At 41.7% G+C, this 26968-nt stretch overlaps 1 protein-coding gene across 3 annotated transcripts in view; it reads right to left on the reverse strand.

Moving 5' to 3' along the window:
- ARL3 (ADP ribosylation factor like GTPase 3) overlaps positions 1 to 26968 on the reverse strand; it is a 94070-nt gene that overhangs the window by 19934 nt on the left and 47168 nt on the right. For 2 of the 3 annotated variants that reach the window (XM_044437689.1, XM_044437680.1), the window contains exon 6: positions 20311 to 20825. In XM_044437689.1, coding sequence (XP_044293624.1) covers positions 20778 to 20825 — 48 coding nt within the window. In that variant the 3' untranslated portion in view covers positions 20311 to 20777. The remainder of the gene's footprint in view (positions 1 to 20310; positions 20826 to 26968) is intronic. The other variant, XM_044437672.1, reaches the window with a different exon arrangement.

Raw genomic sequence — 26968 nt, forward strand, 5'->3', positions numbered from 1 at the left:
AGAGCACTGAGAGCCAGTTTGGTATAGTGGTTAAGAGCATGGGACTGGGACTCAGACGATCCGGGTTCAAGTCCCCGCTCGGCCATGGAGCCAACTGGGTGACTTTGGGCCAGTCACAGACTCTCAGCCCAACCTACCTCACAGGGTTGTTGTTGTGGGGATAAGATGGAGGAGGAGAATGATGTAAGCTGCCTTGAGCCCTTTGTAGGAAAAAGACAGGATATAAATCAATCAATCAATCAAAGCTCCATAAATTTCTTGCAAAATTATAACTTGCAGGACTTATTGGGGGGGGGGTGGAACTGTGTGAGGAGATTGCACAGGTAACTGGAATAATATATGTGAGCAAATACATGGATAGTTTGCAAAGGGATGAGTGTATTCTGTGCTAAAAAAGAAAATAAATAAAAATCTGCATGAATATCTTCTACACGGAGGAAAGGTGAATCCTGTTAACTATAGACCAGAAGAGGCCAAGCGGTGACCATCTCAGCATTATGAGAGCTGTAGGCCAAACATCTCAAGTCACCCATCGTTTTGGATATTGTTGGAAAGAAAGAAATTTGTTTGGGTTTGCGCAAACTTCATTCTGCTTGTGTTCAGACAGAAAGGCAAGGAACAATTGTGTATTAAAGTCCTATACCATGGCCATGAACTCTGTGACATCTGAGATCCCACCAGTCATTGCCCCCACACTATTAAAGTCAACCGTATCCTAACAGCTAGAAACAAACGTTTAAAATGGAGGGCTTCTGAACTCTGTACCCATTAACAGATGGCATACTATTACAACTCCTGGGCAACCAATCCCTGTTTTAGATGAATTGTTGATTTATACTCCAGGGTGAATGGCAGAGGTTTCATCAGCAGGAACCAACAGTCTGGAAGTCAGGTTTTTGGTGAGAGGGAATTTCTGCATTTCTGACTAAGAAATCCATCAGAACTTGAGGCAGGTGAGATTGCTCCACTTGAGCAGAGGGGCAGAAGGATGTATGGAAGAGTAAAGCATCTGGCCACTGAGGCAGGCAAAAGTTGCTCAAGTTTCTCACTCACGTGGACTGGGGCATGCTGGGAATTTTAGGCTTTTTCTCTGTCTGAATATGCATGAGATTGTGCCCTTATGCAGTCAGAAGATTCAGGGACTACTTTGCTTTTATGAGAATCTGTGAGATGTGTGCTTATAATTAGTGCATAATTTCTAGGGGAAAAAAATACCCCAGGGGCTCACATCTGCCTTAAAACAGCACTCTCTGATCTGAAATTTCTTCCCCCTAATCCCTGGTGCCTCGGCTCTTTTTAAAGCTCCATGGTGAGAGACAGGGACTCTGCACCTGCTTAGGCCCCCTTTGATCTTTGTTCTCAATAAAAAAAATATTACAGGAGAAATAATGTTCCAGGATTGAGCCTTGCATTGAAAATTGCTGCCAATGCTGAGCCCCAATGAGCCTCAGCACACGCTAAACTCACTTATCAAGCTACTCAAGCTGCAGTTTTATATCCACTTACGGTGGGTAAGCCACACTGCACTTAACAGGACACATGTCCAAGTAGGCATGTACAGGATCATATTGCTAGTCTGTTTGATAATTACAAGTTCGCATGATCATGCACACAGGAGAATTGAATCAATTTCAAAATGAATGGAGTTACTTCACACCTTAGTGATGGTTTGATTATCTTGAGATAAGGGGGGGTTGCACAGAGCTGTGAGGTGTGGAGTAAGAGACTAGGCATGTATAATAAGGAGTGACATTTTTAAAAACCAAGGGCATAGTAGGGCCTCATTTGCACAAGGGATTTACCTACATTGCTAAATCATACCTCAGGCCCTTCGGGTCATGATTGAAATACAAAGTAGCTGCTTTTGTTAACATTTCCCCTGCTTTCAAAAGGGAATGGTCATCTGGAGAGTCTGTGTTCCCTCCAGGTCACAATCACCATCTTTTGAATTGCCTTGAGGCCAAAAGCTCTGGGGCATGAGAAATCCCTTCACTCTGAGAATAGGGAGGATGTCTTTCTTGAACATTCCTCCCCAATCTGATCCCCTACAGATGCTTTGGACTGTAACTCTCATCAGCACTAGCCAGCATGGCTTATCAAGGTTGAGGGGAGTTGTCATCCAAAACAAGGCACTAGGTTGGAGAAGCCTAGCTCAGTGGCAGAGCACATGTTTTGCCTGCAAAGGTTCATTCCTGGGCATTTTTAGGTAGGGCTGGGAAAGCCCCTTGCCAGAAACCCTGGAGAGCCACTGCTAGGTAGATAGATCAGTGGTTTGACTCAGCAGAAGGCAGTGAGTGACATATGGGCAGCCCTAGCCAGGATTATGGGGAAAGTTTCAAGGTCATCAAGTTTGATGTTCGGGGTGGATGAAGTTTCAGAACCATTCCCGTTAGAGTGATGAAGCAGTGGTGGTGCATCTGTTTGCAAAGCCCTCCACCTATCTTCACTTTCTCCTCCACCCAGGCACATTCCAGCATCTCAGCTTGTTTCTGCAGTGTCAGCAAAGCCACAGTGCTCAAGGAGCTGCCACTGTTCAATCAAGATGATTCAAAAGCATTAACTGGGTAAACTTACCACTGCACAACATGTGCCTCCAAACTAGGTCAAGTAACCCTCCAGAGAGAGAGAGGGGAAGACGTGCCTGAGCCACGCTGGTGGCAGAAGAATTGCAGCAGCTGTGTTCTCCATTTATATATGGTTGTGGGTATAATATAAATCCATGCATATGTATAGCCATTTACAGCTGTCAGGCCTTCTGCTCATTACAGCCAACTGCTTGGGAGCCAGAGGGAATGGTATAGATAAACACAGGAGAGTCTGTTGGCACATTCAGAGGCAAAAGTGCCACCAACAACTGCAGCCCCTCTCTTTGTTCCACTCGGAGCAGCTGTGGTGCTGTTGATTGCTCTTGATTCAGCATCCTTTGCCTGCCTCCAAGTCACGCCATCAGGTGACCTCATCACAGTCATTGTCCTCATCACTGTCACACACGTGCACACAGCATGGATTTCCTTTTTGTGCTTATTGACATAACAGGGTTATATTCACAGGTGAACAACACAAACTATTCCTTTAAGAGTTATTTAAGCCAGTGCCCTTTATTTCAGGATTGTTCACACATTTTACAAACAGAGATGCCTAATTCTGTGTTTCCATCCAGGATGATGGTGATTTACAAAATCTGTTGAGGCTATCCTGGACTTCTCAGTTCTGCTGCTACAGTGCAATGAGTTATCTTTGTAGAGGAATTCTGAGGCTCTTATTCTTTCAACTAGGGTTAATCAGTAGAGAACTAGTCAAACTCTGTGATCAGTAAGAGCAAATTTTAATTGTTTGGACTGAGGAAGAACGCCTAGGAAGGCCTCAGCAGTTATAGGCGACCTATAAAAATGTGTATAAAAACAAATGAATAAATGATGCTTTTCTGGATCTGGTGTGTTACTGTAGTGCTAAACAAAAATAAAATATTAAAGACCACATTTACTCCTAGCAATGAACAACTGTATCCCACACTTTTTTCAATACCACAAATGCACTGACAGTGGTGTGCTAAACAAAAATAAAATATTAAAGACCACATTTACTCCTAGCAATGAACAACTGTATCCCACACTTTTTTCAATACCACAAATGCACTGACAGTGGTGTGCAAGAAAAAATGAAAGTTTCATGAATTGCTTAAAAAGTGATAAACAGTTCTTTAATCAGTGGAAACACCTACTTTTTCCAGTCGCACAAATATTGTAATGTGTTATGCTCATGTTCCTTTTTGGCATCTTACACAGCTACTTTGAAGGCAGCCTATCTAGGCAGGGGAATGAACTTTGATGGCAGTTCATGATTAGTCAGGTTTTTAGCTTTTGGGCATCACAGCTGCCTGATCAGCCTTTGAAAATCGCATCCTGGCCATGTCTGAGAAGCATGCTCCAGAGAACACTTGGATCTTTGATCTGTATTGTATGCCTGCCGCATCACTCAGCCTGGCTGCTTTTGTAACAGGGAGCTCTAAGCATCATGTCAGGCTGTGTCCAGGAAATGGAATTTCAGCTCAGAATGGCAATAAAATGGAAGATAAGAATGGTTAGCCCCCACTATTCCCCTCCACATAGGCAGCAAGGGCAATGAGCCTTAGAAACAAGCCATTGGGTTGGGTTTTGCCAAAGAAGTTGTGCCCCGCATGTGGAAGAGACAAGAAACTTGCAGGCTTGCCCTTGCAAATGGCTGGGTGCCTTTATAAAGTCCTCCAAAACATGCACTAGTTTGTGCAGGCTACGCTTTAAAACTTGCAAAGGGTGCCCTTGAAAGTATCTGCATTGTTGTGGTGGCTGTGGTGTGATGTGAATCCTGGGAAGAGTTGGATGTAAACAAGGACATGTCCTCTTTCTCTGCAGGTGTCAGAAACAAGCACTGCTAATCCAAGGTTGATTTTCCCACCACAATCCTGCAGCAAGACTGTCCTGGGAGGATTACTGTGTTTCTGTTGTCAGGTATGCAACTAGAGCACACATGAATTTTCTTCTTAGGATTTTTCCTTAGAATTTCTCTCTGCAAAATTTCAGGGAATATTCTCCTACCTGAATTTGAAATCATATCTGGATATTGATGTCTGCATTTGACCCCACTCCAGGTAAGTTTGATTTCAGTAGCTGAGTTGATGGTGGCTTGAGTTGATGGTTGACATGCAATGGCATTTAATTTTAATCAGTCAATCAGATGGGTATCCCTCAACGTTTAATGTGAAATGTCATTATTGTGGCTAACAACTGATAAAAAGGAAGGCTAAAAACTTCACAGGACTGAACAGCCACAAAGAATAGAAAAAACACTGAAAGGATTACAACCTTTGTGCCTGAATGTTTCCCTGAGGAGAGTATGACTAAGGTAGGGTGTCACAACGGGAAAACAACTCTCTTTGGGCACAACTTACTACACCTCAGAAGATGGAGGCACCCAGAAAGTTTTCATGTATGATCTCACTGGTTTGGTGGCCTGGTAGAGTGGAAGGAGGCCCAGTAAAAATACGTGAGTCATATAGAACTTTAAAGGTAAGCGAACTGAGTTCAGAAATGGTCTGAAAGGCAGTGAACAATTTTAACACAGGCAAGTTATGATTCTGCTGTCTGGCTCTAATTTACAGTTTAGTGGTTGTGCTCTGAATTTGCTAGTTTCTGAATTGGCTCCAAAGTAGTCCCATACATAACACATTGCAGTTGTCTGCTTTTGAGATTGTTAGAGCATGGATATTGTGGCCAAGCTGGATGCAACACTGCTGGCAGAAACAAACTTCCCTGTTCCTTTCCCTTTAGCCTTTTGAGAATGCAATGTCAAGGCTCAAGGGATGCTGGTGAATGAATGGAGTTGCAGCTAGCGGATCCCCCAAAATCAGGCAGAGATTCCTTCCATGACTGGAGCCTTTCCACCCATAAAAGGTAGGTCATTCCTGTCTTTGTACATAAGGGTCTCTGGTTGGTGACCAGTCTAAGCTGATGGAACCAACTCCTGGCTTTTGAGGCAGGGGTAGGCAGTCTGTGTCCCTCCAGCTGTTTTGGTCTACAACTCCCATCAGCTCCAGCCAGCATATTTGACGGAAAAGGATGATGGGATTTGTCAGCCAAAACTTCTGGAAGGTCACAAGTTGCCTGCCCCTGACTTCTATTGTGACAGATTGAGGGACAGGTTATTCCTGTTAGTTCTCAACAACGTTCAGTAGCTTCCAAAACCATTGACCATAGGATTCTTCTGGATATGTTCTCAGAGTTAGGAACTGGAGAGATGATATGAAGGTGGTTCCATTCTTTATGAAAGGGCCAATTTCAGAAGTGTTGTGTGAATGACTGTTTAACCCCATGCCGTTTAGGCTATAGCATCTCTCAGGATTCCATTTTATCCTCAGTGCAATTCAACATCTACACGAAACTACTGGGAGTTCACTTGAAAATATAAACTAAGTCATTAGTCATCTGTACACTGAACATACCCAGCTCTAGTTCTCACTTGCATCTCAATCAGGTGAGGCAGTGGAAGTCTGGAGACATTAATGGACTGGATGAGGATCAAAAAATTGAAGCTTGTGAGACAAATTAAACATGGGTAAGTGTGTTAATTAAGCACATGCCTGCCTAGTTAGCTATAAAGCAGTAATGTTTTATACTAGAAAGACTAAAAGGAATGTTGGGGGGAGGGCGGCAAAACTCAACCACTTACCTCCAATATGCTAGAGCCATAAGCCATTTCCCCCCATCCTGGTTCCAGTATCGTCAATGAGCCAGCAGGAAGAAAATGGCTTTATGCAACTGCAAATGAGTGGGGAGCAGGTTTTGTGCTCATTCTAGCATAAAACTAAGGTGTAATCCTTCCCTGCTGGCTTTGCAGACTAGGACTGATGGTAGTTGTAGGCCAAAACACCTGAAGGGCAGCAAGTGGTCCAACCCTGGTATAGGTAATTTATGAGGATGACCAAATCAATATCTCTATCAAAACCAGAATCAAAATAAGACTAAAATGTTGATAAATACTTTTTTCCAAGAATTATTTGAGCTGCTTTGCATGTAACTCATGTATCTTGCCTTGGAAGTGGACATTTGTGATTGGTTGATAGTTATTGGAATTGGATCTAGGGAGACTTAAAAAAGAAGAAATAAATGGCCCCATATGCTGCTATTTTATGGTACCTGCAACTCCTTCCTCATGAATGAGACCATTAGCACTCCTGGGAACCCAACAATCTCTTTCTGCTAGATGAAAGAAGCCAAGAGGGGTTGAGCAGGTATGTGGTAGGTGAGACCCTCCAAGCACCTTATCCACATTTCTCATTTTGCAAACACTGAGACTCGTTCCCACAGTAGAGCTAAATTGGAGGTGGACAGCCAGCAGCCCTAGTCCTTGGCCTATTTTATGCAGCCCAGAGCCTAATTTCCAAAGTCCTCGGCATTTGATCAGCTCAGAACTTTGACAAGAGCAATTAGTCCCTCCATGAAAGCCTGCTGGGCAGGAAGGAAGAAGGACAGAAAAGGAGGGGTGGCAAAAAGAGAAAGCATCCACTCCCTTTTGGCTCTGCCTGTTTTGAGGATAGAGGATAAGGTTCAGCACCATGGATGATTCCTTCAAAGCTCAGACTAAAACTCAGAGTGGATACACCACTGTACTGACATTAGAGCCACGAGCCTTCACTCTACACCTCAACTAGATTATATTTTGGATGTCTCTTTGGACAACACTACACAATCTGGAGTGTCTAGATTGAGGCAGATCTGAGACTAAGGCATGCTGGGAGTTGTACCTCCCCTCACCCCTCCACACACACATTTTTTCTTTGTCTAAACTTACGTAGGATTGTGGCCTTAATCCTTGAAGTGCTTAGAAAACATCAGGCATCTGTGATTTCTTTCACACATTGTAACAGGCCTTGAACCACCCGGAAAAGCCTCTATGGAGATACTGTCGCAAGGGAAAGGGACTGTTTCTTCACGATCATCATCACCACAAAGTAGACTCCACAATGAAGTGTGAAGTCCATAATGAACTGTTTGATCAGATTCACATTAAGCCTTCTTTTTGAAAGGACACAGAATAGCCTCTTATATTACAGGATGCAGCATTGGGAAACATGAGGCAGTAGCGGGGCCACACTATTGTCTACTATGATCTGAGAGTGCACCCTAGGAAACACTCAGTTTTCCCCTGTAGCTGCAGATTCCAGAGGAAAATAGTAGTGCTGGACAAGTTGTCTTTCATTTGTCACTCTCGCTTATGAACCTGTGATAAGCCTCAGCAGATAGTCTATAAACCGCTGGCAAATCATATGAATGCTATTTGATAGTTGGCATGCCACTGTATGTTAATCTCACAGCATCTGATGGGTAAACTGCAATGCATAAAAAGTTCACCGTTTATGAGGTTTAGTGTTTTAAGGCTGCCTGAGCCAGTGCATTTGAATTTTTATTCAAAATGTGATTATGAATTTTGTTTTGAAGTTCCTCATTTAAAAAATGAAGAGTAAGTTGGAAATGCTGGCAAATGCTAGGTAGCTGTGAGTTCATCCTTGAATTCAAGTTTGTGTTTCTATTCTTTCCTGCTGAGCCATTTTACTCCTCCTTAATAGGAAGCTGAAGCCATGTGCAATTTTTGCTTTCTGTTCAGTGGTTCTGGAGATAGCATCATCTGTAAGGCTAAAAAAAGTTGTGGGAATTGCCTTCATGTCAAAATCCCAGGAAGTGTGTGCTTTTGTTGGATGGTGAACACTGGTGAAGAACATGGTTCCAACAGGATGAGGCACTTTCCTGGGCAAATGTTCAAACCCTTCTTCAGCCATGGGATTGTTTGGTGGCTTTGGACAAATTTCATCAGTTCTCATCTGGTTAGCATTATTAACAATGTCCTGTTTCTCCATAATGCTGTTGGGACAAACCTGATCAAGATTGCAAAGGACTTCAAACATCTTTGTACATGATAAACAGCTAACTCTATTTGCAGCTGCAGGAGGATCTGCTGGCCCTTTTGAGTTTTGTGAGTGTAGGGTACCTCACTTTGGAGGAAGGAGTGAGTTTTCTGTTTTGCTTTCCACTACCCCACAATAAATTTCTGAACAGGAACACTGACCCTGCAATTGTCCCAGGTATAGCCTGCAACTTATTGAAGAAACGCTTGCAATAGGTTGAGAATCAACCTATTGTAGAACATGATAAATGGCAACTAACAGGTGATTTGTGTATGGGATTTCCCACAATAATTCTACCATTCATGTCAATATTAAAGAGAAAGAAGGGAGAAGACCATGAAGCTCACTGGTAAAGCATGTAGTTTGTCTGTACAAGGCACCAAGTAATATCCATGGTGCCACCTGCTGAAAAAAGTAGGTAGCAGGTGATGAGAAGACCTTATTCAGCTTGAGACTCTGGAGAGCCATGCTATTTAACATCCATCATCTATCAGACTATTTAACATGCTATCCGACTGACCCCTGAGAAAGCCCATACTGAAGAATCCAAGGATTAAAACAAGCACCCAAGCACCACCTTCTGGAGCTTGCCATCCAAGGAGATATAGAACCACTGCAGTGTGCTGCTCTTCACTCCTAGCTCAGAAAGTCACCCAGGAGGATACTGTGGTTGCTGGTATTTAAAGCCACAAAGAAATCCAAGACTACCAGCAGGACTGTACTCCCCCTAGCTCCTTGCAACATAGGTAATCATACAGGGCCACCAAAGCTGCTTTTGCACCAAAACCAGGCTTGAACCCTGATGATTCAGATAATCCTTCTCATCCAAGAGTGCCTTGGCCACCAGTTGCTCAAGAACCTTGCCCAGGAAGGGAATATTTGTCAGTGGTCTATTGAGTTCCCCTGGATCCAGGGAGGGTTTCTTCAGGAATAGCCTCACCACAGCCTGTTTCAAGTACTCTTTGTAAAGCGGCATTAATCACCACCTTGGCCCAGCTGACCATTCCCTCCCTGCTGGCTTTTATTAGTCAAGAGGAGCAAGGATCCAGTACAGACGTAGTTGCACAAATTTGTCCAAGTGCCTTATCCAGATGCATCAGCTGCACCAAATGAAATTAATCAAAAGCAAAAACTTGACCAGGCTGTGCTCTGGATCATCTCACCTGACTCCACTACAATATATTGGAGACTAAGTCCTGATGGATGCAATAGATCTTATCCTGGAAATGCCTTGCAAACAATACTGTAACAGCCCTCAGATGGCTCCAATCCTTGGAATCGGGATGTATTTGATGCCAGACTACCATAGAAAGCTCCACGGGGTGACAAAGAGAAGACTGAATGGAGACATTCAGATATCTCGCTGCCTCCAAATATATTCAACTGTAGGCACACACCAGGGCTTGATTGTATTCTCTATGAGGTTTCCTCCATCTGCAAGCTGCCTCCTGATTTGCTTCCTCACTCTCAGCTCTGGGGTGTACTGAAGAGTCATACAAGCTCTACTACAAAGCTCAGGAGTAATCATGGCAACTGTGTGGGTAATCTCTGTATTCCAGAGATCAACCAAGGATTTGACAGGACCACCCACCATATTAGCTGGAAAGTCTGCCAGAGCCTCTAGAAACAATTTAGATTCATCAGTCTCCGGGGGTGGACCATCTTATTGGGTGGGTCCAGCGGGGGAAAGGCACCCAGAAAGGTGAAGCTACCATTAGTCTAAATCTCTGCAGGCAGTGATCTGACCACAACAAGGGGAATGATTCAAAGAAATAGAATCATAATACAATTGGAAGAGACCTATAAGACCATTGAGTCCAACTCCCTGCTCAGTGAATGACTATGATTTGGAAGCTATACTTCTGCTAATGCAGCTCAATATTGCATTATAGTTTTTTTGCAGCAAACATCACATCGTTGACTCATTCAAGCGGCGATCTACAACAATTCCAAGATCCTTCTCACTTGTAGTATTGTTGAGCAAAGTACTTCCTGTCTTGCAATGTGCCTTTGGTTCCCCTATCCTATGTGTAGAACTTGGTATTTCATCCTACTGAATTTCATTTTGTTGTTTTCAGCCCAGCACTTCAACCTTATCAAAATCATCTTGAATCTGCTTTCTGTCTTCCAGGGTAATCGTTTTGTGTTACCTGCAAATTTTATAATTGTTCCCTGCACTTCCTCATCTAAATCATGAATAAAAATGAAGAGCACTGGGCCCAGGACTGAGCCCTGCAGTACCCCACTTGTTACCTCTCCCCAGTTTGAGGAGATGTCATTGAAGAGCACTCTTTGAGTCCAGTTCTGTAGCCAAATGTGGATCCACCTGATAGTTGTTCCATGTAGCCTACTTTGAGCTAGTTTGCTGATCAAAATATCATGGGGCACTTTGATGAAAGCTTTGTGGAAATCAAGTTATATTATGTCCACAGCATTCCCACAGTCAACAAAAGAGGTTATCCAATCAAAAAAATGTAATAGATCAACTCAAAGTTTTTTGTGGAGCTACACAAAAAAACTCGTTTCTTCTTGTTTGCTATGTTTTGTTTTTGTTGAAATTGTTTGTAATTGTCTTTAAAAATTGTGTCTTTGTAATTGTGTCCCACCCAACTTGGACTCCTTTTTTTCCTTAAAGTCAATTGCCAACAGACCTTGCTTAACATTGTCCTGAGTTTATTAAAACCAGCTTTTCCAATATCCAGAGTACATGTGTCCCTATGCTTCATTTTTGCTTTGTATGTTGTGGTCACTTTCTCCCAGAGTTCCCATAACTTCCACTTTATCCACTAAATCATCCCTATTAGTCAGTATTAAGTCAAGGATAGCTGACCCTCTAGTTCTTTCTTCTTTCTGTAGAAGAAAGGTATGTGCCATGCATGACAAGAATTTCTTGGAAGGGCCACTTTTGGCAGAATTTGCCTTCCAGTAGTTTTCAGGATAAATGAAGTCCCCCGTCACTACCACAGCAAAGTACCCTAAACTACTGGCCATTTGCTTAACCAAAGTCTCATCTTCCTCTTCCTGATCGGATGGTCGGTAGTAGACTCCAACTATCCTGTTCTCTTTATTCCTTAACTGATTTATTTTGACCCAGATGCTTTCAATGGGACTACCAGGCTCACCTTCCTGTATTTCTGTGCAAGAATAAGTATTTTTAACAAATAATGCAATTCCACCTTCTTTCCTATATCCTCTGCTCTTTTTGAACAAGTTGTATCCTTCAATTGCTATATTCCGGTCATGAGAGTCATCCCACCAAGTTTCAGTAATACCTAGCAAATTGTATTTGTCTTCAATGTATTAGGAGTTCAAGTTCATCTTATTTGCTTCCCATACTCTGGGCAGTGAAGCCCATGTGCTTTATGGTCTGTGTTGTTTCCCACAAAATTGAGAGGACTATTTTGGGACACAACAGTGTTAGAAGGGGTGGGGGGCTTTACCCTTGCATTCCCCCTGAAAGGCAACACCCTCCAGGGTTGTCCTTTTCACAGTCATTGCCACCCCACTTGGGGCTGGCAAATATAGTCCCGCTGGGTCTCCATACCAGGTGGAAGCTGGTTTCCAATCCACAAGCAAGCAATCTTTCAGGCAGGCCTGGGGCTGGGGGGAGTTGTCTTTTGCAGGACTGGGGCATCTGGGGCTTCTCTCAGCAGTGCACCTAGCACAATGACAGCCAGTAGAGAAGAGTTGACAAGAGGACAAGGAGGCTGGTGGAGTGGCTAAGCCAGGTGGGAAAGAAGGCTTTCAGGGTGGTGAAGCCACCACTCCCACCCTTGCTAAGAGAGTCCAGGGTTGCTTCTCAAGGTGGCAGTCTTCAGGTCTGTTTTGGTATAAGGCACAGTCCTATATTGTTATGCAAGCTGTCCCGAGGTGTTAAGCAATGGGACGGCATATAAAAACTCTAAATAAATATATTGCTATTATGGTAATTCTTCAGTCTCTGAAATTGTTCTGTGATTCAGCCTGTGCTTTAGCATCAGGGAGGCAATGTCCAGCCTCCACAGTGGAAGATCAAGAATAAACCTTTGGACTAGTTTCCTGAAGTCAGCCATGCAAGAAACATTGCAGGGCAGCGGTGAAGGTGGTAGGGTGTTTCTAAAATGAACCAGTTACATTTTGTGCTTTATCATATGCCTAAATAATGACCTCTTGAAGTTGGGCCTTTGAGGTGCAATATTGCGTGGAACAGATGTCCTAAACAACAGAATGTTGGCATCTACTCAACTAATAAGTTTTCTTTCCATGCTAAGGCTCTTATTACTGTATTTGGGGCTGGAAAGGAATTTCTCCCATATCAGATTGGTTGGTGATGCTTTCTCCCTCTCTTATAGCAGGCAGTTCCCTGCTAGGAGCTTTCCAGATTCATTATATGGAAGTTGTCCTGCAGGTATTTCTGGCATTTTGTTTGAGCTTTCAGCCTGCTTTTTTATGACATGAGCTACTGCAGTCCTCCCCAATTCAGTGCCTTCCAGATGGGTTGGACTGCAGCTCCCATCATTCCTAGTAAGGCTGGGCTTATGTCTGGGTTGTATTGGTCATGAAGGATCTTATCACAGCAACAGCACTCCCAGTTACATTAGATAGGAAAACTTGATGATCTATGTAGCTACTAAAGGGTGACGGTGAATGAAAAACATATCCTGGTTTGTTTTTGTTCTTTTTGGTTTAGTCATGAATGAAAGCAAAAAATGAAGGAAAAAGTGAACATGACAACATTTCATCAGCTGGAAAGAGAGTGGTGGGGAGAAGCCAGTGTTGGTACCTTGACTGTCAGCTGTTGGGGCTGTGGCCAAGAACAAAATAGCACCGCTCCCATTCCATAGACTGGCAGATGAATTTGCCCTCAACACTGACAATGGGAAAGCATCCTCTGCTTCACCTGAAGACAGTATGCTCAAGGTTACAGAGCAAGCTGCTTGACATATAGGTCTTTCCTTCAACACCTACTGTTGCCCAGCATTGTTCCTTGAGGAAATGTGTTTTAGCTAACATTCTTCTTTCCATAGTATTTTACTTCAAAAACAGATGAAACCACCTCTAAGACTTGCTTCCACCCTTTCCCCTTTCATAAAAGTCCCCAGTCACTTCCCCTCCTCAGCTTTCTGCTTAAGCCCCCTCAATCTTGCAGCACTTTAAGTTATCAGTCAGCTGTCTCCTGCTTCACAGATGGTGAGTGTGACTTTTCAAATTTACAGTTGAAGTAAAAAAATAAAACAGCTGCTAAGCTGCTAGACAGCTTTGGTCATGTTTGCCCAGCTGTGTAGACACTCACTCTGCTGGACATAGCTTAAATTCTCTCTGTGGCCCACACCTGTTTGAAGGCAGCAGTGTCTGAGGGCACAAGGAAGAAAAAGTAAACCCAAAGTTGGTGCTTTTTCTTCCTTTATACTCCTGCTGCACAGTGTACAAAACCTGAATGGAATTGTGAAAGGTAGGTAAGGACTATTATTGTTGTATTGTAATCCAGCTTGTTCACAAGCTTGGTTCAGCTCCTATAGGCAACTGCCTTCCTTTATTGAACCATGAAAATTAAGCTGCTCATCACCACAGAGGTCAAAGAAAAAACTGGCCAACTTTTGTTCTGAAAGTTTTCCTGTGCTTTTTTTCACCTTATGCATAACACACAAACCATTCAGCAGGTATAGCTTTCTCAAGTGCTGCCACTCTGTGTTGGCAGAAAATTCAGCATTTGAACATTTTGCCTCTCATGTAGCTATTAAAGGCACAAGAACACAGACAGATTAAAAAATGTTGGCAACCCTAGCATTTTTTGGAATTGGAAATAGCAGCTGTTTAGAATTATCTGGGCTTTGCAAAAAGGGACATTTTCAACTGGACAACCTTCACTTGGAGGTTATATAGGTAGCATTGTTATGCAGAACTGAGTCATGTGGGGAAAGCCCCATTGATAGAACTGACGAGGTACATTCTTTCTTGGTCAGTATTGTACAGCATGATCACCCCTATTTCCAACAATAATGGTGTGGGGGAGGGGGACACACCGTATCTTCCACTGAGAATGGAAGTGGTCCTGAATGAGCATAAATGAATGCATGAAAAATATGACTAAACATTGTAAGTGTAGGCTTGTGTGCATTTAAAAAGCTGGACATGGACCGCATATGAGCTCTTATGCTCACTAAAAGATCACTTACAAATAGAGATGAGACCACAGTATTTATGGGTAAATGCCACAGTATGCCTCACCTTTTACTCACTGAAAGCCTAAGATGTAGTAATACTGGTAGTCACTTTTCATGGAAATCATTTCAACCCAAGACAAAAATGTACATGAACGTGTATGATTGACATGGATGCCAGGTTGCAACTTTGAGTATGCATGCAAATTTAAATGTTAATGACAGGGGAGAAACAGCAGCTGTGCCTTCTATGCATCCGTTCCTCACATCCAGTCCTACTGCTGACTACCATCACCAGTCTGCAATGTAGCATATCTGGAGTTTATTACAGCAGGCAGGAATGCAGGGGTGACAAGAAGACTGTGTGGTGGTAATGTGGAGAGATGTTTCCCCTGTTGCATCATTAAATTTACCTGCAGGTTCTCCAGGGTGCATCTTGCCAACCCTCACTCACACTTAGCACCATCAAAGGTGCCAAATCTACAGGAGTTCAATATTTTTTGTTTTATATACCACCCCCTTCCTATAGTCTCTGGTTGGTTTACAAGAGATTAAAACCAACCATGATTAAAATTTGACTAAAAACAACCATATAAAAAAAAAACCCTAATATGGGAAGAGATATACCTTTAATTCCCTCTTGAAGGTAGCAGCCTGGCATATCTGATGATTTATCCCAGCAGGAGAAATTCCTCTGAGTAGCTGACATTCATTTAACAGAAGCAAACTTCAGAAGTTTATGCCCAGAGGATCTTAGCAGGTGAAGAGGAATATATGCGCAAAGCCACTCCAGAAGGTATTTTAGACCCAAGGTAGGAAGCACTTTAAAGGTGTTTACCTACACCTTGTAATGTATCTGTAAATGTTCTGGCAGCCAGTGCAAAGACTTTAATATTGGTCTCCCCATGATGTCCTAGAGAGAAACCTGGCTGCCCTATTTTGTACTAGCTTCAGGTTCTGGAGTAGGCACAAGGGTAGCCCTATGTAGAATGTATTGTAGAAATCTAGTCTAGAAGTTCCAAGATATCCTAATGGTGCTAGAAAGCAAACTGCTAAAAACCTTCCAATTCATATTTGCACATACTCAAGCCCAGCCACTGGGAGCTCTGTAAAAGAAAGTTTCCTGCAAGCCAAATATTCCACTCTGGAAGGGGAGTGGTTAGGGGAATCTATCTCAACAACATTCCGTTGGTTACCACAGTAGTGCAGCAAGAAAGGTGGCTGGGACATTGTACGAGAACATTCCTGTCTGTTTAGCTTGCTGCAAGCAGCTGTGTGGGAGATGTGGCTGCAGGACTGACAAACTAGGAACTTGGAGGTGAGTTTGCAAAGCTGAAAACTGACAGTAATGCTGTCTATGAGGTGTTGAAGGGCTTAGTCAAGGGTACAAGAACCTTTCAGTTCAAACAATAGAGATGCTTCAGCAGCTATGGCAATAAAACATTCCTTCAGTTCTTCCTCAGTCCAGAGTTTGAACATACAGGGCCAAACCAAAGCCTTGTCATTTTAAGAACACTCAATTTATCATGTAAATATAAAAGCTTCTGGGTGTAATTCTTCCTACCTGACACACAAACAAGGTCACACAGCAAACCTGTCATAAATTACACAGTATAAATTACACAGCAAAAAGCAACAGGAAAAGAAAATGCAGAAACCTGGAAGCAAACAATAAATAACATGTGACAAGTTCAACTACTCCCAGGGTGTGTGCTTGCCAAAAGGACATTTTCAATATCCAGTACATTAGGAAAATGAGAAGTGAATGAGTGTGCTCTTTTGTCTTAAAAACAGTGAAGATTGGGATAAACCATCTCCCCTTCCCCTAAATTAAGTAGGGTCATCTAATATTTTCCCTAGTGATTTGGCATTATATGAGGTACATGTGCATGTAGGCACAGGCTCATGTATTTTTGTAGCTCAATTTACTGCTGATCACTTCAAAACATTTGTATGGTGTACTGTAGTGTTTTAAATTGCTTCCCATATGTTATTTCAGAATTATCATCCCCAGATTGCGGATGCAATATTGAGGCTCATGATAGCTTGCCGAAGGCAACCTAAGGAATTTAACTTTGTGGTTCTGAAATCTGAAGACAAAATCCAGGCATTTTTTGCTCATAGCTTACATTCTTAACAACTACACCACACAAATTCTGTGACTATTTGTGGCATACACATGTTCTTATCTTGCTAAGGAGATCTGCAAGCCTCTGTGTATAATCACTTTGTGAATCAGAATCCATGTGTGTACATCTGCTGCATATCCATATTTGCATCTAAGTGTGAACACCTTCCATTCACTTTGCACTGTTTTGAGTGGAATGCACACCCAAGAATGCATTCAAATGCATGTAGCTATACTCTCATGCCAACACAACTAGTCCATCATAAACTATTAATTCTCCATAAAATAACATCCATGTCATCAGTGAAAGTGGCCATGATTTAAAACCTGATTTGTAGGATAAAAATGCATTTATATATTACATATTTCATTTCTATATCACTCAATAGCTGAATGTGTGTCTTTCTGCCTGTGGCTCCTATACAGCAAACATACAATGCTCTATCCCTCGATCTGATATATAGACTGTTGGGATGGGCTTTTCTTTTGAAAATGAAAATGAGTTATGTTCTTCTTCTGAAAATACAAAATGTCTCTTTGCAAAAGTACAATTAAGTACTCTTAGAACTGTATCATACCTGGTCCCTACAGATGTCACTGGTCAAAAATTTTGTTACTTGTAACATCTAGGGATCTATGGGGAACAATTATCTAGAAAGTACCAGCATGAAATAAGATCACCAACCATGATAGCTAGCAAGGCCATAAAGCATTCAGAAGCAATATACAGCACTAATGTGTGTGGAGATTAGCTGGACAGAGACATAATTATCACAGTAACTAAAAAAAAAATCATGGGAGTGACATCATGCACTGTCCTTCAAATGGATTTCTTACAAGAATCTCAAGACTTCATTTCGAAATAATACAGTACTGAAATGCTTATTTCTACTAAATTTTATTCAAGTTTGCCAAACAGCTAAACATATACACTGAGGCTTAACAGCACCAAGTATCATTATCCCCCTTTTTCATTAACTTAAGAAAAGGAAGCAGAAAACAAAGTACCCATAAACATTGGATGTCCTCTAAAAACAGAATGGAAAAGCAGAGGTGGTGTACTGGATAGCGTTTGCAGCTATGGCTTTATAAAGCATCTGAGCATAATCTGGCATAAAAAAAGGTCATTGAGGAGAGCAAACACAGCCATGTCTTATTAAAAATGGAATTGAACTGTATCTGAATGAGGTTCTCTCTTCATCTAATATGTTTCAGTAGTAACCCAGGTCTCTCAAGCTGTACTTCAGCCATTCTGACTTGCCTTTAAATGTATCGAGACAGCTTAGTGACATTTTAAAAACTGAAGGATAATTTATTGGCCAAACAGCTTGCCAAGGACTTGGGGCATGACTCCTATGGGATGCAAGGAACAAGAATCTGTTTGACACAGTACATAGCTAGTGTGCACAGCTCAATGAGGATACTATAGCAGGCAATAATAGCACCAGAATTTTTCTTTTTTAAAGAAAAGATTAAATTATGGTGCATTGGATAAAGAACAGCAGTTAAGTAAATCAGTCCAAAGATGTGTATTCTAGCACTCAGAATAGTCTTTCTCTTTGTTCAGAAAAACAAAGGAAGATAGTTCCATAACTGTCCTATTTCTTCCCATTCTTCAAGGCAAGATACTGGACATTAGGGTCATTAGACCCATCCCATCTTGTAGTTCTAGCTAGCTCAAAGTTATAAGAAAGTAATGCAGGTATGAAATCTGGAGTTCTGGGGCTTTCTGAAGTCAATGGGCTATGGCAACTCATTCTGGCTTGATGAGCTGCACTTGGACCAGTGAGATCCCTTTTCCCTGACAAAATATATCTTTGGCAAGAGAAGAGATGGGGCAGAAATAGGACAACAATGGGGAAATGTGCATTCACTGTTTGAAGCTCAGAGAGCTGCATTTTGTGCTTAAAGATAAAGCTGTGGATGGCAGAACAATGAGTTCACAGTTTATAAGTGTTCTGGAGTGCTTGTTTAATTTAATAAACTGTGAAAATGTATATTTTCCTGAACTGAACAGACTAGCTGATGTCTCCTGGATTTTAGGGGAAAATCTTATAGACATTATGCCATCAGCAAAAGGGTCTCCCCAACATCTGGACTGAATAGTTGCAGAATGACTTTATTTCTTTTAAATTTGGACTACCAGTACAGAAAAAAAAATCAGAAGCTTGTACATGCTGGACTTCTAGAGATGGAATGTCTTTTTAAAAACATAAATCATCAATTGTAACATGTCACCAGCTTCCAAAAAGACATGCAATATAATGTATTTTAGTGACCTTTTACTACTCTTCAGAAATTTGTGTTTTTCCCTCATAAATTGCCTGAAGTAGAAGAAACAGAGGTTTAATATATTTAATTTAATCTAAATTAGTGTTAAGACCACCAAGGAATGTTTACAGTTGCTAAATTTGCAGTTGGTGCTTCTAGTTTAATAGGGAATAAGCAAATATCATAAAATCATGAATGACAATGAATTATATTGGTTAAGGAATGTCTGAAAGTAGCTAATGCTTAATGGCTCGCCACAAGGAAGGCATATAGTCTGAGCTGTATGAAAGCAAGTTTACTCTTCCCTACCAGTAATGAAAAAGGTCACTGCCATAGTTGCCATGGTATTTTCAGCCCTACAATCTGGTTGTAATATGCATGCTGCATATTAAATTAAATATATGCAAGATCATCCTCACGAAATTACTCTGAACTTGGATGAATTTAGCAGAAGACTACAGAGAATGAGCAGACAACTTATGCCATATCCTGAGACTGTGGCAATATGCTGTGCTTTGTCAGTCATACAGTATGGCTATTTCTTCAAAGGGCAGAGTGCTTCTTTCATGCATCTTCCCACTGATTATTCATTACAGACTCATTCAGGCTTTCTGATTTTGCACTTAGGACTGATACAGAAATGCTGTCCTTGTCGATCTATAACTTTAATCATAACCCTTACTGAAATCTATCAAAGATTTCCTGAAGTGAAAGATTTCTCCTTTGAACACACCCAGACTGTCATTTCCTCCACAGTTAGCTTGGCAAACTGGCTCTCAACTGGATGTGCAAGGCAGAGCAGTCTCACAAAAAGGGACACCCACCTGTACAGCCAGAACAAAACCACTTAGGGACAGAAGAACCACCACAGTGACACCACTAAACTTACAGTCGCCTACTGCTTGGGCTACCTGGGATAAGCACCTTTGCTCTATGACAAAGCCTACCACAGAGTACCCCTAAAAAGGGCTTGCAGGAAGATGTTCACTAAATTGACTGCTGTTATGCTGCTGAACACCATCCTGATGGAGTGACTTAATACCATGCAACCACACAGGATGCCAAAAAGCTCTTGGTCCTTACTGAGCCTAACATTCTTGGAATTTTTTTGCCAAACATAAATGCAACACTGCACTACAGCCCAACACTGCTTTATATGAACAGATTATAGCATACTTAACATCCTGCGGCTGCTTACATTCAGACTTCTAGGAATCTGAGTTACAATATACATCTTTGTGTAATGAAGGACAGTGACACCTGGACATATATCATAATAAAAGTTCTTCATGAGGCCACATTAGTATCTTGCCAACATTATACAATGAACTTACCATTTTGAAATTGAAGCACATGTGCTGCTAACAAAACATTAGCTCATATATTGATGAGTAAAACTTTGAATGGGACCAGGCAGTCATCCTGAGAGATTTCAGAACTGATGTGGGCTCCTGTACACGTTGCTATGATCATCCTAACTCTGTGGAACTCGCCAGAAGTCTCAATGCCAGAGTGCAATCTGCTCCTGTTTTTCAAATCTCATGGTTTCATCAGATGAAAGTCAAGAGCTTTAATACTATTTACGCCCCCAAAAAGAAGTACAGGGAGGGAAATGCAGTTGGGGGAGGGGAATGATACTAGAGAGCAGATAAAGTTCCAATTTGAGCAATAGGCTTAGCTGCTGTTCCCATTTTTAACAGCTGTAGCTGTGTGCAGATGGAAAACATTTGGTCAGACACTCGCAGCCAGCTAGTGTAATGAGCTCCTGCAGCTTCTCCAGTAGCATGCAACTCAGTTCAACTTACTTCTTCTTTGCATTGACATTTTTGCAGACCCAGTTCATGCCGTCCTGCAAAAACAAAAACAAAAGGGTTATTAGGTAGGTGAGACAGAAGGGGCAGCCTGTGCCCAGATCCGAACAAGATCACCATTATATTATTTTGCAACAGCATTTTCTGCTTTGCATGCATTCTCATACTCTATCCTGCATGTATCTTCCTAGATTGCATGTCTGAGCTTTTAAGCACTGCTTCTCCTTTAAGAAATGCAATTTCCTCTGCTCCATCCATACATACCATGATAAGTATCAGGAAACTGCCAAAAAAGGGAGGGAAATGACCTTGGGGTGAAACTGTGAAATAGCTTCCCAAAATATTTAATCTGAATAGATTATTATTTTTATTTATTTCATTTCCATTCCATCCCACAGCTGAAGCTCTCTGGGTGGCTTACAACATCCCATAAATCCATAAAATGCAATAAAAGTTTAAAGCAACTAAAATAGACAATAGCAAAGAATGTTCTACAGTACACCAGAGATGAGTAATCTCCCTCAACCCCCTGACTGGACAAATAAGTCTTTAAAGGCCTTGGAAAAGAGGGCAGTCTTAAGCTGGTGCTGAAAAGATGACTGATTCAGTGCTAGCCAGACCACAGTGGAGGGTTTGTTCCATAGATGAGGGGCCAGCACAGAGAAAGCCCATTCCCTTGTTTCCACCCTCCATAATTCCCTTGCAGGAAGTCACCAGAGGCTGAATGTACTGTCCAAGAACATTGCAGCTGGGAGAGGTGCTCCAACAGGTACTGTGGTCCCAAGCTGTGTAAGTCTATATAGGTTAAAACTAGCACCTAGAATTCCGACTGGAAGCATACAGGCAGACAGTGCAAGTGGGCCAGTCTTATGTGTTTGGATCTATGGGTACTGGTTATTAATCTGGCTGCTGCATTCTGCACCAGCTGTAGCACCCGAACCATCTTAAAGGGCAGCCCCATGTCGGGTGCACTGCAGTAATCTTATTTAGAGATTACCAGAATGTAGATAGTCTGAAGCTAGACTATCCCTGTCTGGATAGGGGCATACCTGGGCCACTAGCCAAAGTTGGCAGAAAGCACTCCAAGTCACTAAGGCCAACTGAGCCTCAAGTGACAAAGATGAATCAAGAAGCACCCCCAAGCTGCAAACCTGTTCCTTCAGGGCGAGTGCAGCCCCAACTAGAACAGGCTGAACACCTTCCATCTGGTCAAAGGAACCACCCACCAACAGCATCTCAGTCATGTCTAGATTGATTTTCAGTTTGTTAGCCCTCATCCTGTCCATTATTGCAGCCAGACACCAATTTAGCATATCTAGAGCCAAGTCTGCAGATAATGAAAGGAAGAAATAGAGGTACATGTCACCAGCACACTGATGGCAATTCCCTCCAAAACTCCAGATGACCCCTCTCAGTAGTTTCATGTGGATGTTGAATAACAAGAAGATAGAATAGACCCCTTAGGAACTCCATCCTGGAGCAGCCATGGGGCTGAACAATATTCCCCAAGAGGACCTTCAGGAGATGACCCTTGAAGTAAGGGTCAACTCAGACAGCTGCCCTGAAAGGATAATATGGTTGATGGTATGAAAAGTAGTTGAGAGGTCCAGCAGCTGAAATTAACAAGTGGCCAGGTGATGACATGGCTGCAATGACATAAATTCACCTTACATAAAAGAAAAAGCAATTGTCTTCGAGTAACGAAGAAGAAAGAGTTGTACAATGCCTGGGAAAGGAGACAGCAAAAAAACCTCTGTCCAGATGAACATAAGCTGTCGCCTTAAGATTCTTAGAGAACTAGTCCACTGGGGAGTGGCCCTCCAAGGTCTCAGGCAGAAGTCCTTCCATACTGGTTAAAGGACTTTTACTGTAGAGCTCAGGGTTGGCCAGTTGAGGTCAATCACAACTCAGCCAGTATAAGCATATACATAAATTTAAAGCTTGGAAATGATATATAAAGAATGACAAATAATGGGCTACATGAGTATCTACTATACAAAACGTTGCTGCTTTTGGTTTATTCAGACCCCAGTCTCCAAACCCTTCTGATTTTCAAAAAGCAGTTGAAGAATACCTCAATTTATATAGTCCACAGTTTTGTGCAAGTACGAATAAGTGACTAGAATCATGTATGCTGCTATGTACATTGCAGTATGTCAGAATGATCATGGAACAGTTGTCCTGCTGAGGCCTGCATGGCGCCAACCTTGTTACCTTTTAGCATCAGGTTCATTAAAACTGCCCTGTTCTCGAAGGCATTTAAACACATTTAGTGGTTTTAAGGGCATAAAGGGGGTTTATGTTAGCTTTTTTCCCTTCTGACAGGTCTTGTTTTATTGAGCTTGCTTTAGTTATTTTTTAAAAAAATCTGTTTTAAATGTTTTATGGAAACTTTATGCTGCTTTTACAGTATTTATACTTTTGCATTGCATTTTATTGTATTCTATGAATTGCTGTTAACCACCCAGAGACCTTGCGCTATTGGGTGGTAAAGAAATGAAATAAATAATCTTAATAAAGGACTGAAAGTCCAGAAGGCTTCAGCTTCATTTTTAAAACACACACAGGCAGATCAAATCAGTGGGTACTTCCAAATGGAAGACTCCTAGTGCTACCAGTCCAAATGCTTGGTACATCAATGCTGACTTTTTTCTTTAACTGATTTTCTGCAATAAGGGGGAAGGCCAGAAGAACTGGGAGAAAAACATAGAATTGTTATGAGTGGAAAATGACTTTGCCTAGATCCCCAGTAAAATTCTGTAAATGAGATGCGGCAATGAGCTAGATCAATCAGTGGTCTGACTCTGTATACGGCATTTTCTATGTATTCCCTATAACGACAGGGTAAATGCATGATAAAAGCCTCGTCAGCAAATGCTTTGTTAAAGGACATGGCCACACAGGAAGTTCAACATCCTCTGAAGACAATTCAGTACTTATTGTAGGAAGGATCCTAGGGAAGGTTTGGGTGGGACTCCTAAAAGTAAAGCTAGAAGGTTTCTGGACTTGACACTGTTCCCTGGCCCTCCTTATACCTGCTTACTTGCCCTCACAACCAGAAGCACCCATGGCTGCCCTTCCTTTACTGTCCTAGAATTATCAAGAAACTCTAGTTTGTGCAGATGCCTTCCACACATTGATCAAAATATAGGAAATAAACGTTCAGCAAAACCAGCAGTGTTTTCCAATTGCTGGAAAATAGACATGCCAAATCCCTCAATTCTAACGGGCCTTTTAGAAATCTGCTTGCAAAGTAAAAATTGTGGGTGGTAGGGCAGCTTTTTGCAACAATTCCTGCCATCCCTGTTGCCTCTGAAGAATTAATCATATTTGCACACATCATGGCGTACAAGGCAAGCAGCACTCCTCATTCATTTTGAATGTAGGTTTATTTGCTGAAGCAGAACAACTCAGACAGCTTAAAGTAATAAATATCAGCTAACACCCCTTCAATATTCAGCACAACAATCCCATAAACAATACATTCTAGCAAAACAACACACAGACATCCCATCTACCAGTACAAAGAAGGGCAGAAGCTACTATACAGAAGGATTCAAACATTGCCCAATGCCAGAAGGAAATTCAGCCAAAGGCTGGTGGGCTATTCGAACTTAGTACAGCAGAGGCTCATAAAGCAGAGTTTATGATCGGATTTACTATGGTTACAAGCCTGACTGTATAACAAGGGCAAAAGAATGACAAGACTCTGTGCAAAAAGAAAGGTGAACTGCAAGTGGCTTTTCAATTCATACACAGATCACTTGACTTTAAAGGCAAGAACTGATCCAAAAATTACTTTCATAGCAATAGCCTATTCAAAAAGCATTGTAATTGACTCTAATTCATTTGCAGGGTTGGGGAGGAAGGAGGTGTGTAATTAACACATTGCTTAACAGAAAAAGGGGCTAAATCAGAGGAACCAACACACACCATCATACACTTTGATGTACAGGTGAACAGCTTCCTGTATTCAATCCAGGGAACTGTCAGTATCATAGCTCACTAATGCAAAATAAATGTTTTAATTAGATCACTAAAATGCATAGAAGAGCTTAATGGGATCAAATGCTAGTAAAGAATTGGTCAGCACTGGCCAACATTGAAAGAAAACTAGTTGATACAGAAACAGAGGAGATATGAGAACCATCAGTAAAGCTGTTGTTAGATCTGTCTTATGCTTCTATTTTATTTAACACGAAGAAGAGCACAGTTGGATCAGTCTATGCTGTCCAACATTCTATTTCTGCCCAGACACGGCTGGATGCCTGCTAGAAGCCCCCTAAATTGGCATGAAGGCAATAGCTCTTTTTTGCTGACTGTGCCCAGCATTCGCTATTCAGTGGCAAAATGCCACTGAATGGAATGGTCTCATTTAACTGTTATGACTGTTCATAATGACTGCATGTGATGGGAAATAGTGGGTTAATTAAACAATCAATTGACAAGTCTGCACTGCACACAAGCCACTTCCAGTCTGCAGAAATGACCTATAAATATGACATTTGTAGGTTGTTACTTTGATGTCTGAAGTTGGGCACCTTTGGTTGTTCGCAGCTGTCATGCCTCCACTTGAGGACTCCTCATCTGAGAAAGGGCTTTACTCATCTAGCTGTAGGGATGCCTTGGCTTTGAAGGATGAAAAAGAAACAAGAACCAGGAGGGACACAATGGTAAGTAAAGAGGCAGGAGCCTCAAGGGGAATCTTCCATCTCCTCAGGGAGACAGAGCTGAAAAGACCACGCAGCCTCCAAGAATGCCACTGCTTGAAAGGAGGATACAGCTCTTCTTTCTCAGGTGGAGTATCAAGTGGACATGCCAGGCCTGTTTAATTAGCTGCAGCTGGGAGCATAAAAGGCTTACCCAGCATACTGACAAGGTGCTGGAAACAATGTATGCCCTGGTTTTCGCTCATGAACCCTTCCCTTCTTTGCCTTGACTGAACTTTAGCGAATGGCTCTGGATCAAATTCTGATTTGCTGATAAACGCACTCATTTACTAGTTTAACTGAAAGCCTAGGTGGGACTCTGACTCTTTCTGCCTCCTCCTTGGAAAATGCTATCCTGGTAATTGTACAGTCTTGATTGGCTTATTTATTGCCAAGCTTCTCTACAGTGTGAACTAATTGGCTGAATTCCCAGTGTTACTGCTGGCTGGTACTTTGAAAATAGCCCTAATTAATGAGATTGGGTTAAATTTGGATTGTTTAACCCAGGAGCAACCTAAGGACCTGGTTCAGACTTCACAGTAATCACAAAATGTAATATTCATAGGTTGTTGCTGAAAACTTGAAATTGACTGTATGCAGTGTGTATCCTTGCAATTCATAATTTAATAATTCTTGAGTTGCAGGTGGTGGTGTCTATATAAAATTGACAGACATCTCCTCCAAGAATGTCTCTAGTTCATTTTAAAGCCGTCTAAGCCAGTGATCATCACCATATTTTGTAGTAATGAAATGTATCAGTTAATCATGCATTGTATGCAACAGAATTTTGTTTACCTTCTTATGAACCTTTCAGTCAGCGTCACTGGTTGACCATAAGCGCTAGTATCAAGTTGTACTTAGATAAAACTATTATGAAACACTTTTTTTTACTTCTTTCCTGATATTTTAATACGAAATTTGCCATATTCACTGCTACTCTGCACTGAGGATATGTTTTTTAAGGTGCTATCTTCCTTGACCCCTAAGACTTCATCACTTTTGATATAGTTAAGGTTTTTTACTTCAATGTAATTACATTAGTAGATAATTTTGAATAAGGTTTATCCCACATCACCGATATTTTGGTGTCTAAATTGAACATACTATAGTGACATTCACTTGAGAAACTAATCTGTAAAATGAACATATTTGCCACATGGAAATGAAACACAAAATTCTAAGACCGGGTACAAACTGGCAGTAAGGACAGCCACCATAAGGTAAGGAATCCAAGTCAACATTTCAATCATCTGCTATGTTTTACTGAAATTGAACTCAAAGGAAGATGTTTCTCTGTCCGACAGCGTCATATAATAGTGCTGGTATACATGGACATATAACCTCCAGATCGTCGTTACTGGTTTTTTGGCGCCAGGTAAAGACCTTTTTATCTAAACATCATTTTAATTGTTAAAACATATGATCTGGCCAGGGCAACTTCTTCTTCCTTCTCTTTTCTCCTCCTATATTAT

This window comes from Varanus komodoensis, unplaced genomic scaffold (assembly GCF_004798865.1).
Source record: "Varanus komodoensis strain SLA01 unplaced genomic scaffold, ASM479886v1 scaffold1, whole genome shotgun sequence".
NCBI classification, from domain to species: Eukaryota; Metazoa; Chordata; class Lepidosauria; order Squamata; family Varanidae; genus Varanus; species Varanus komodoensis.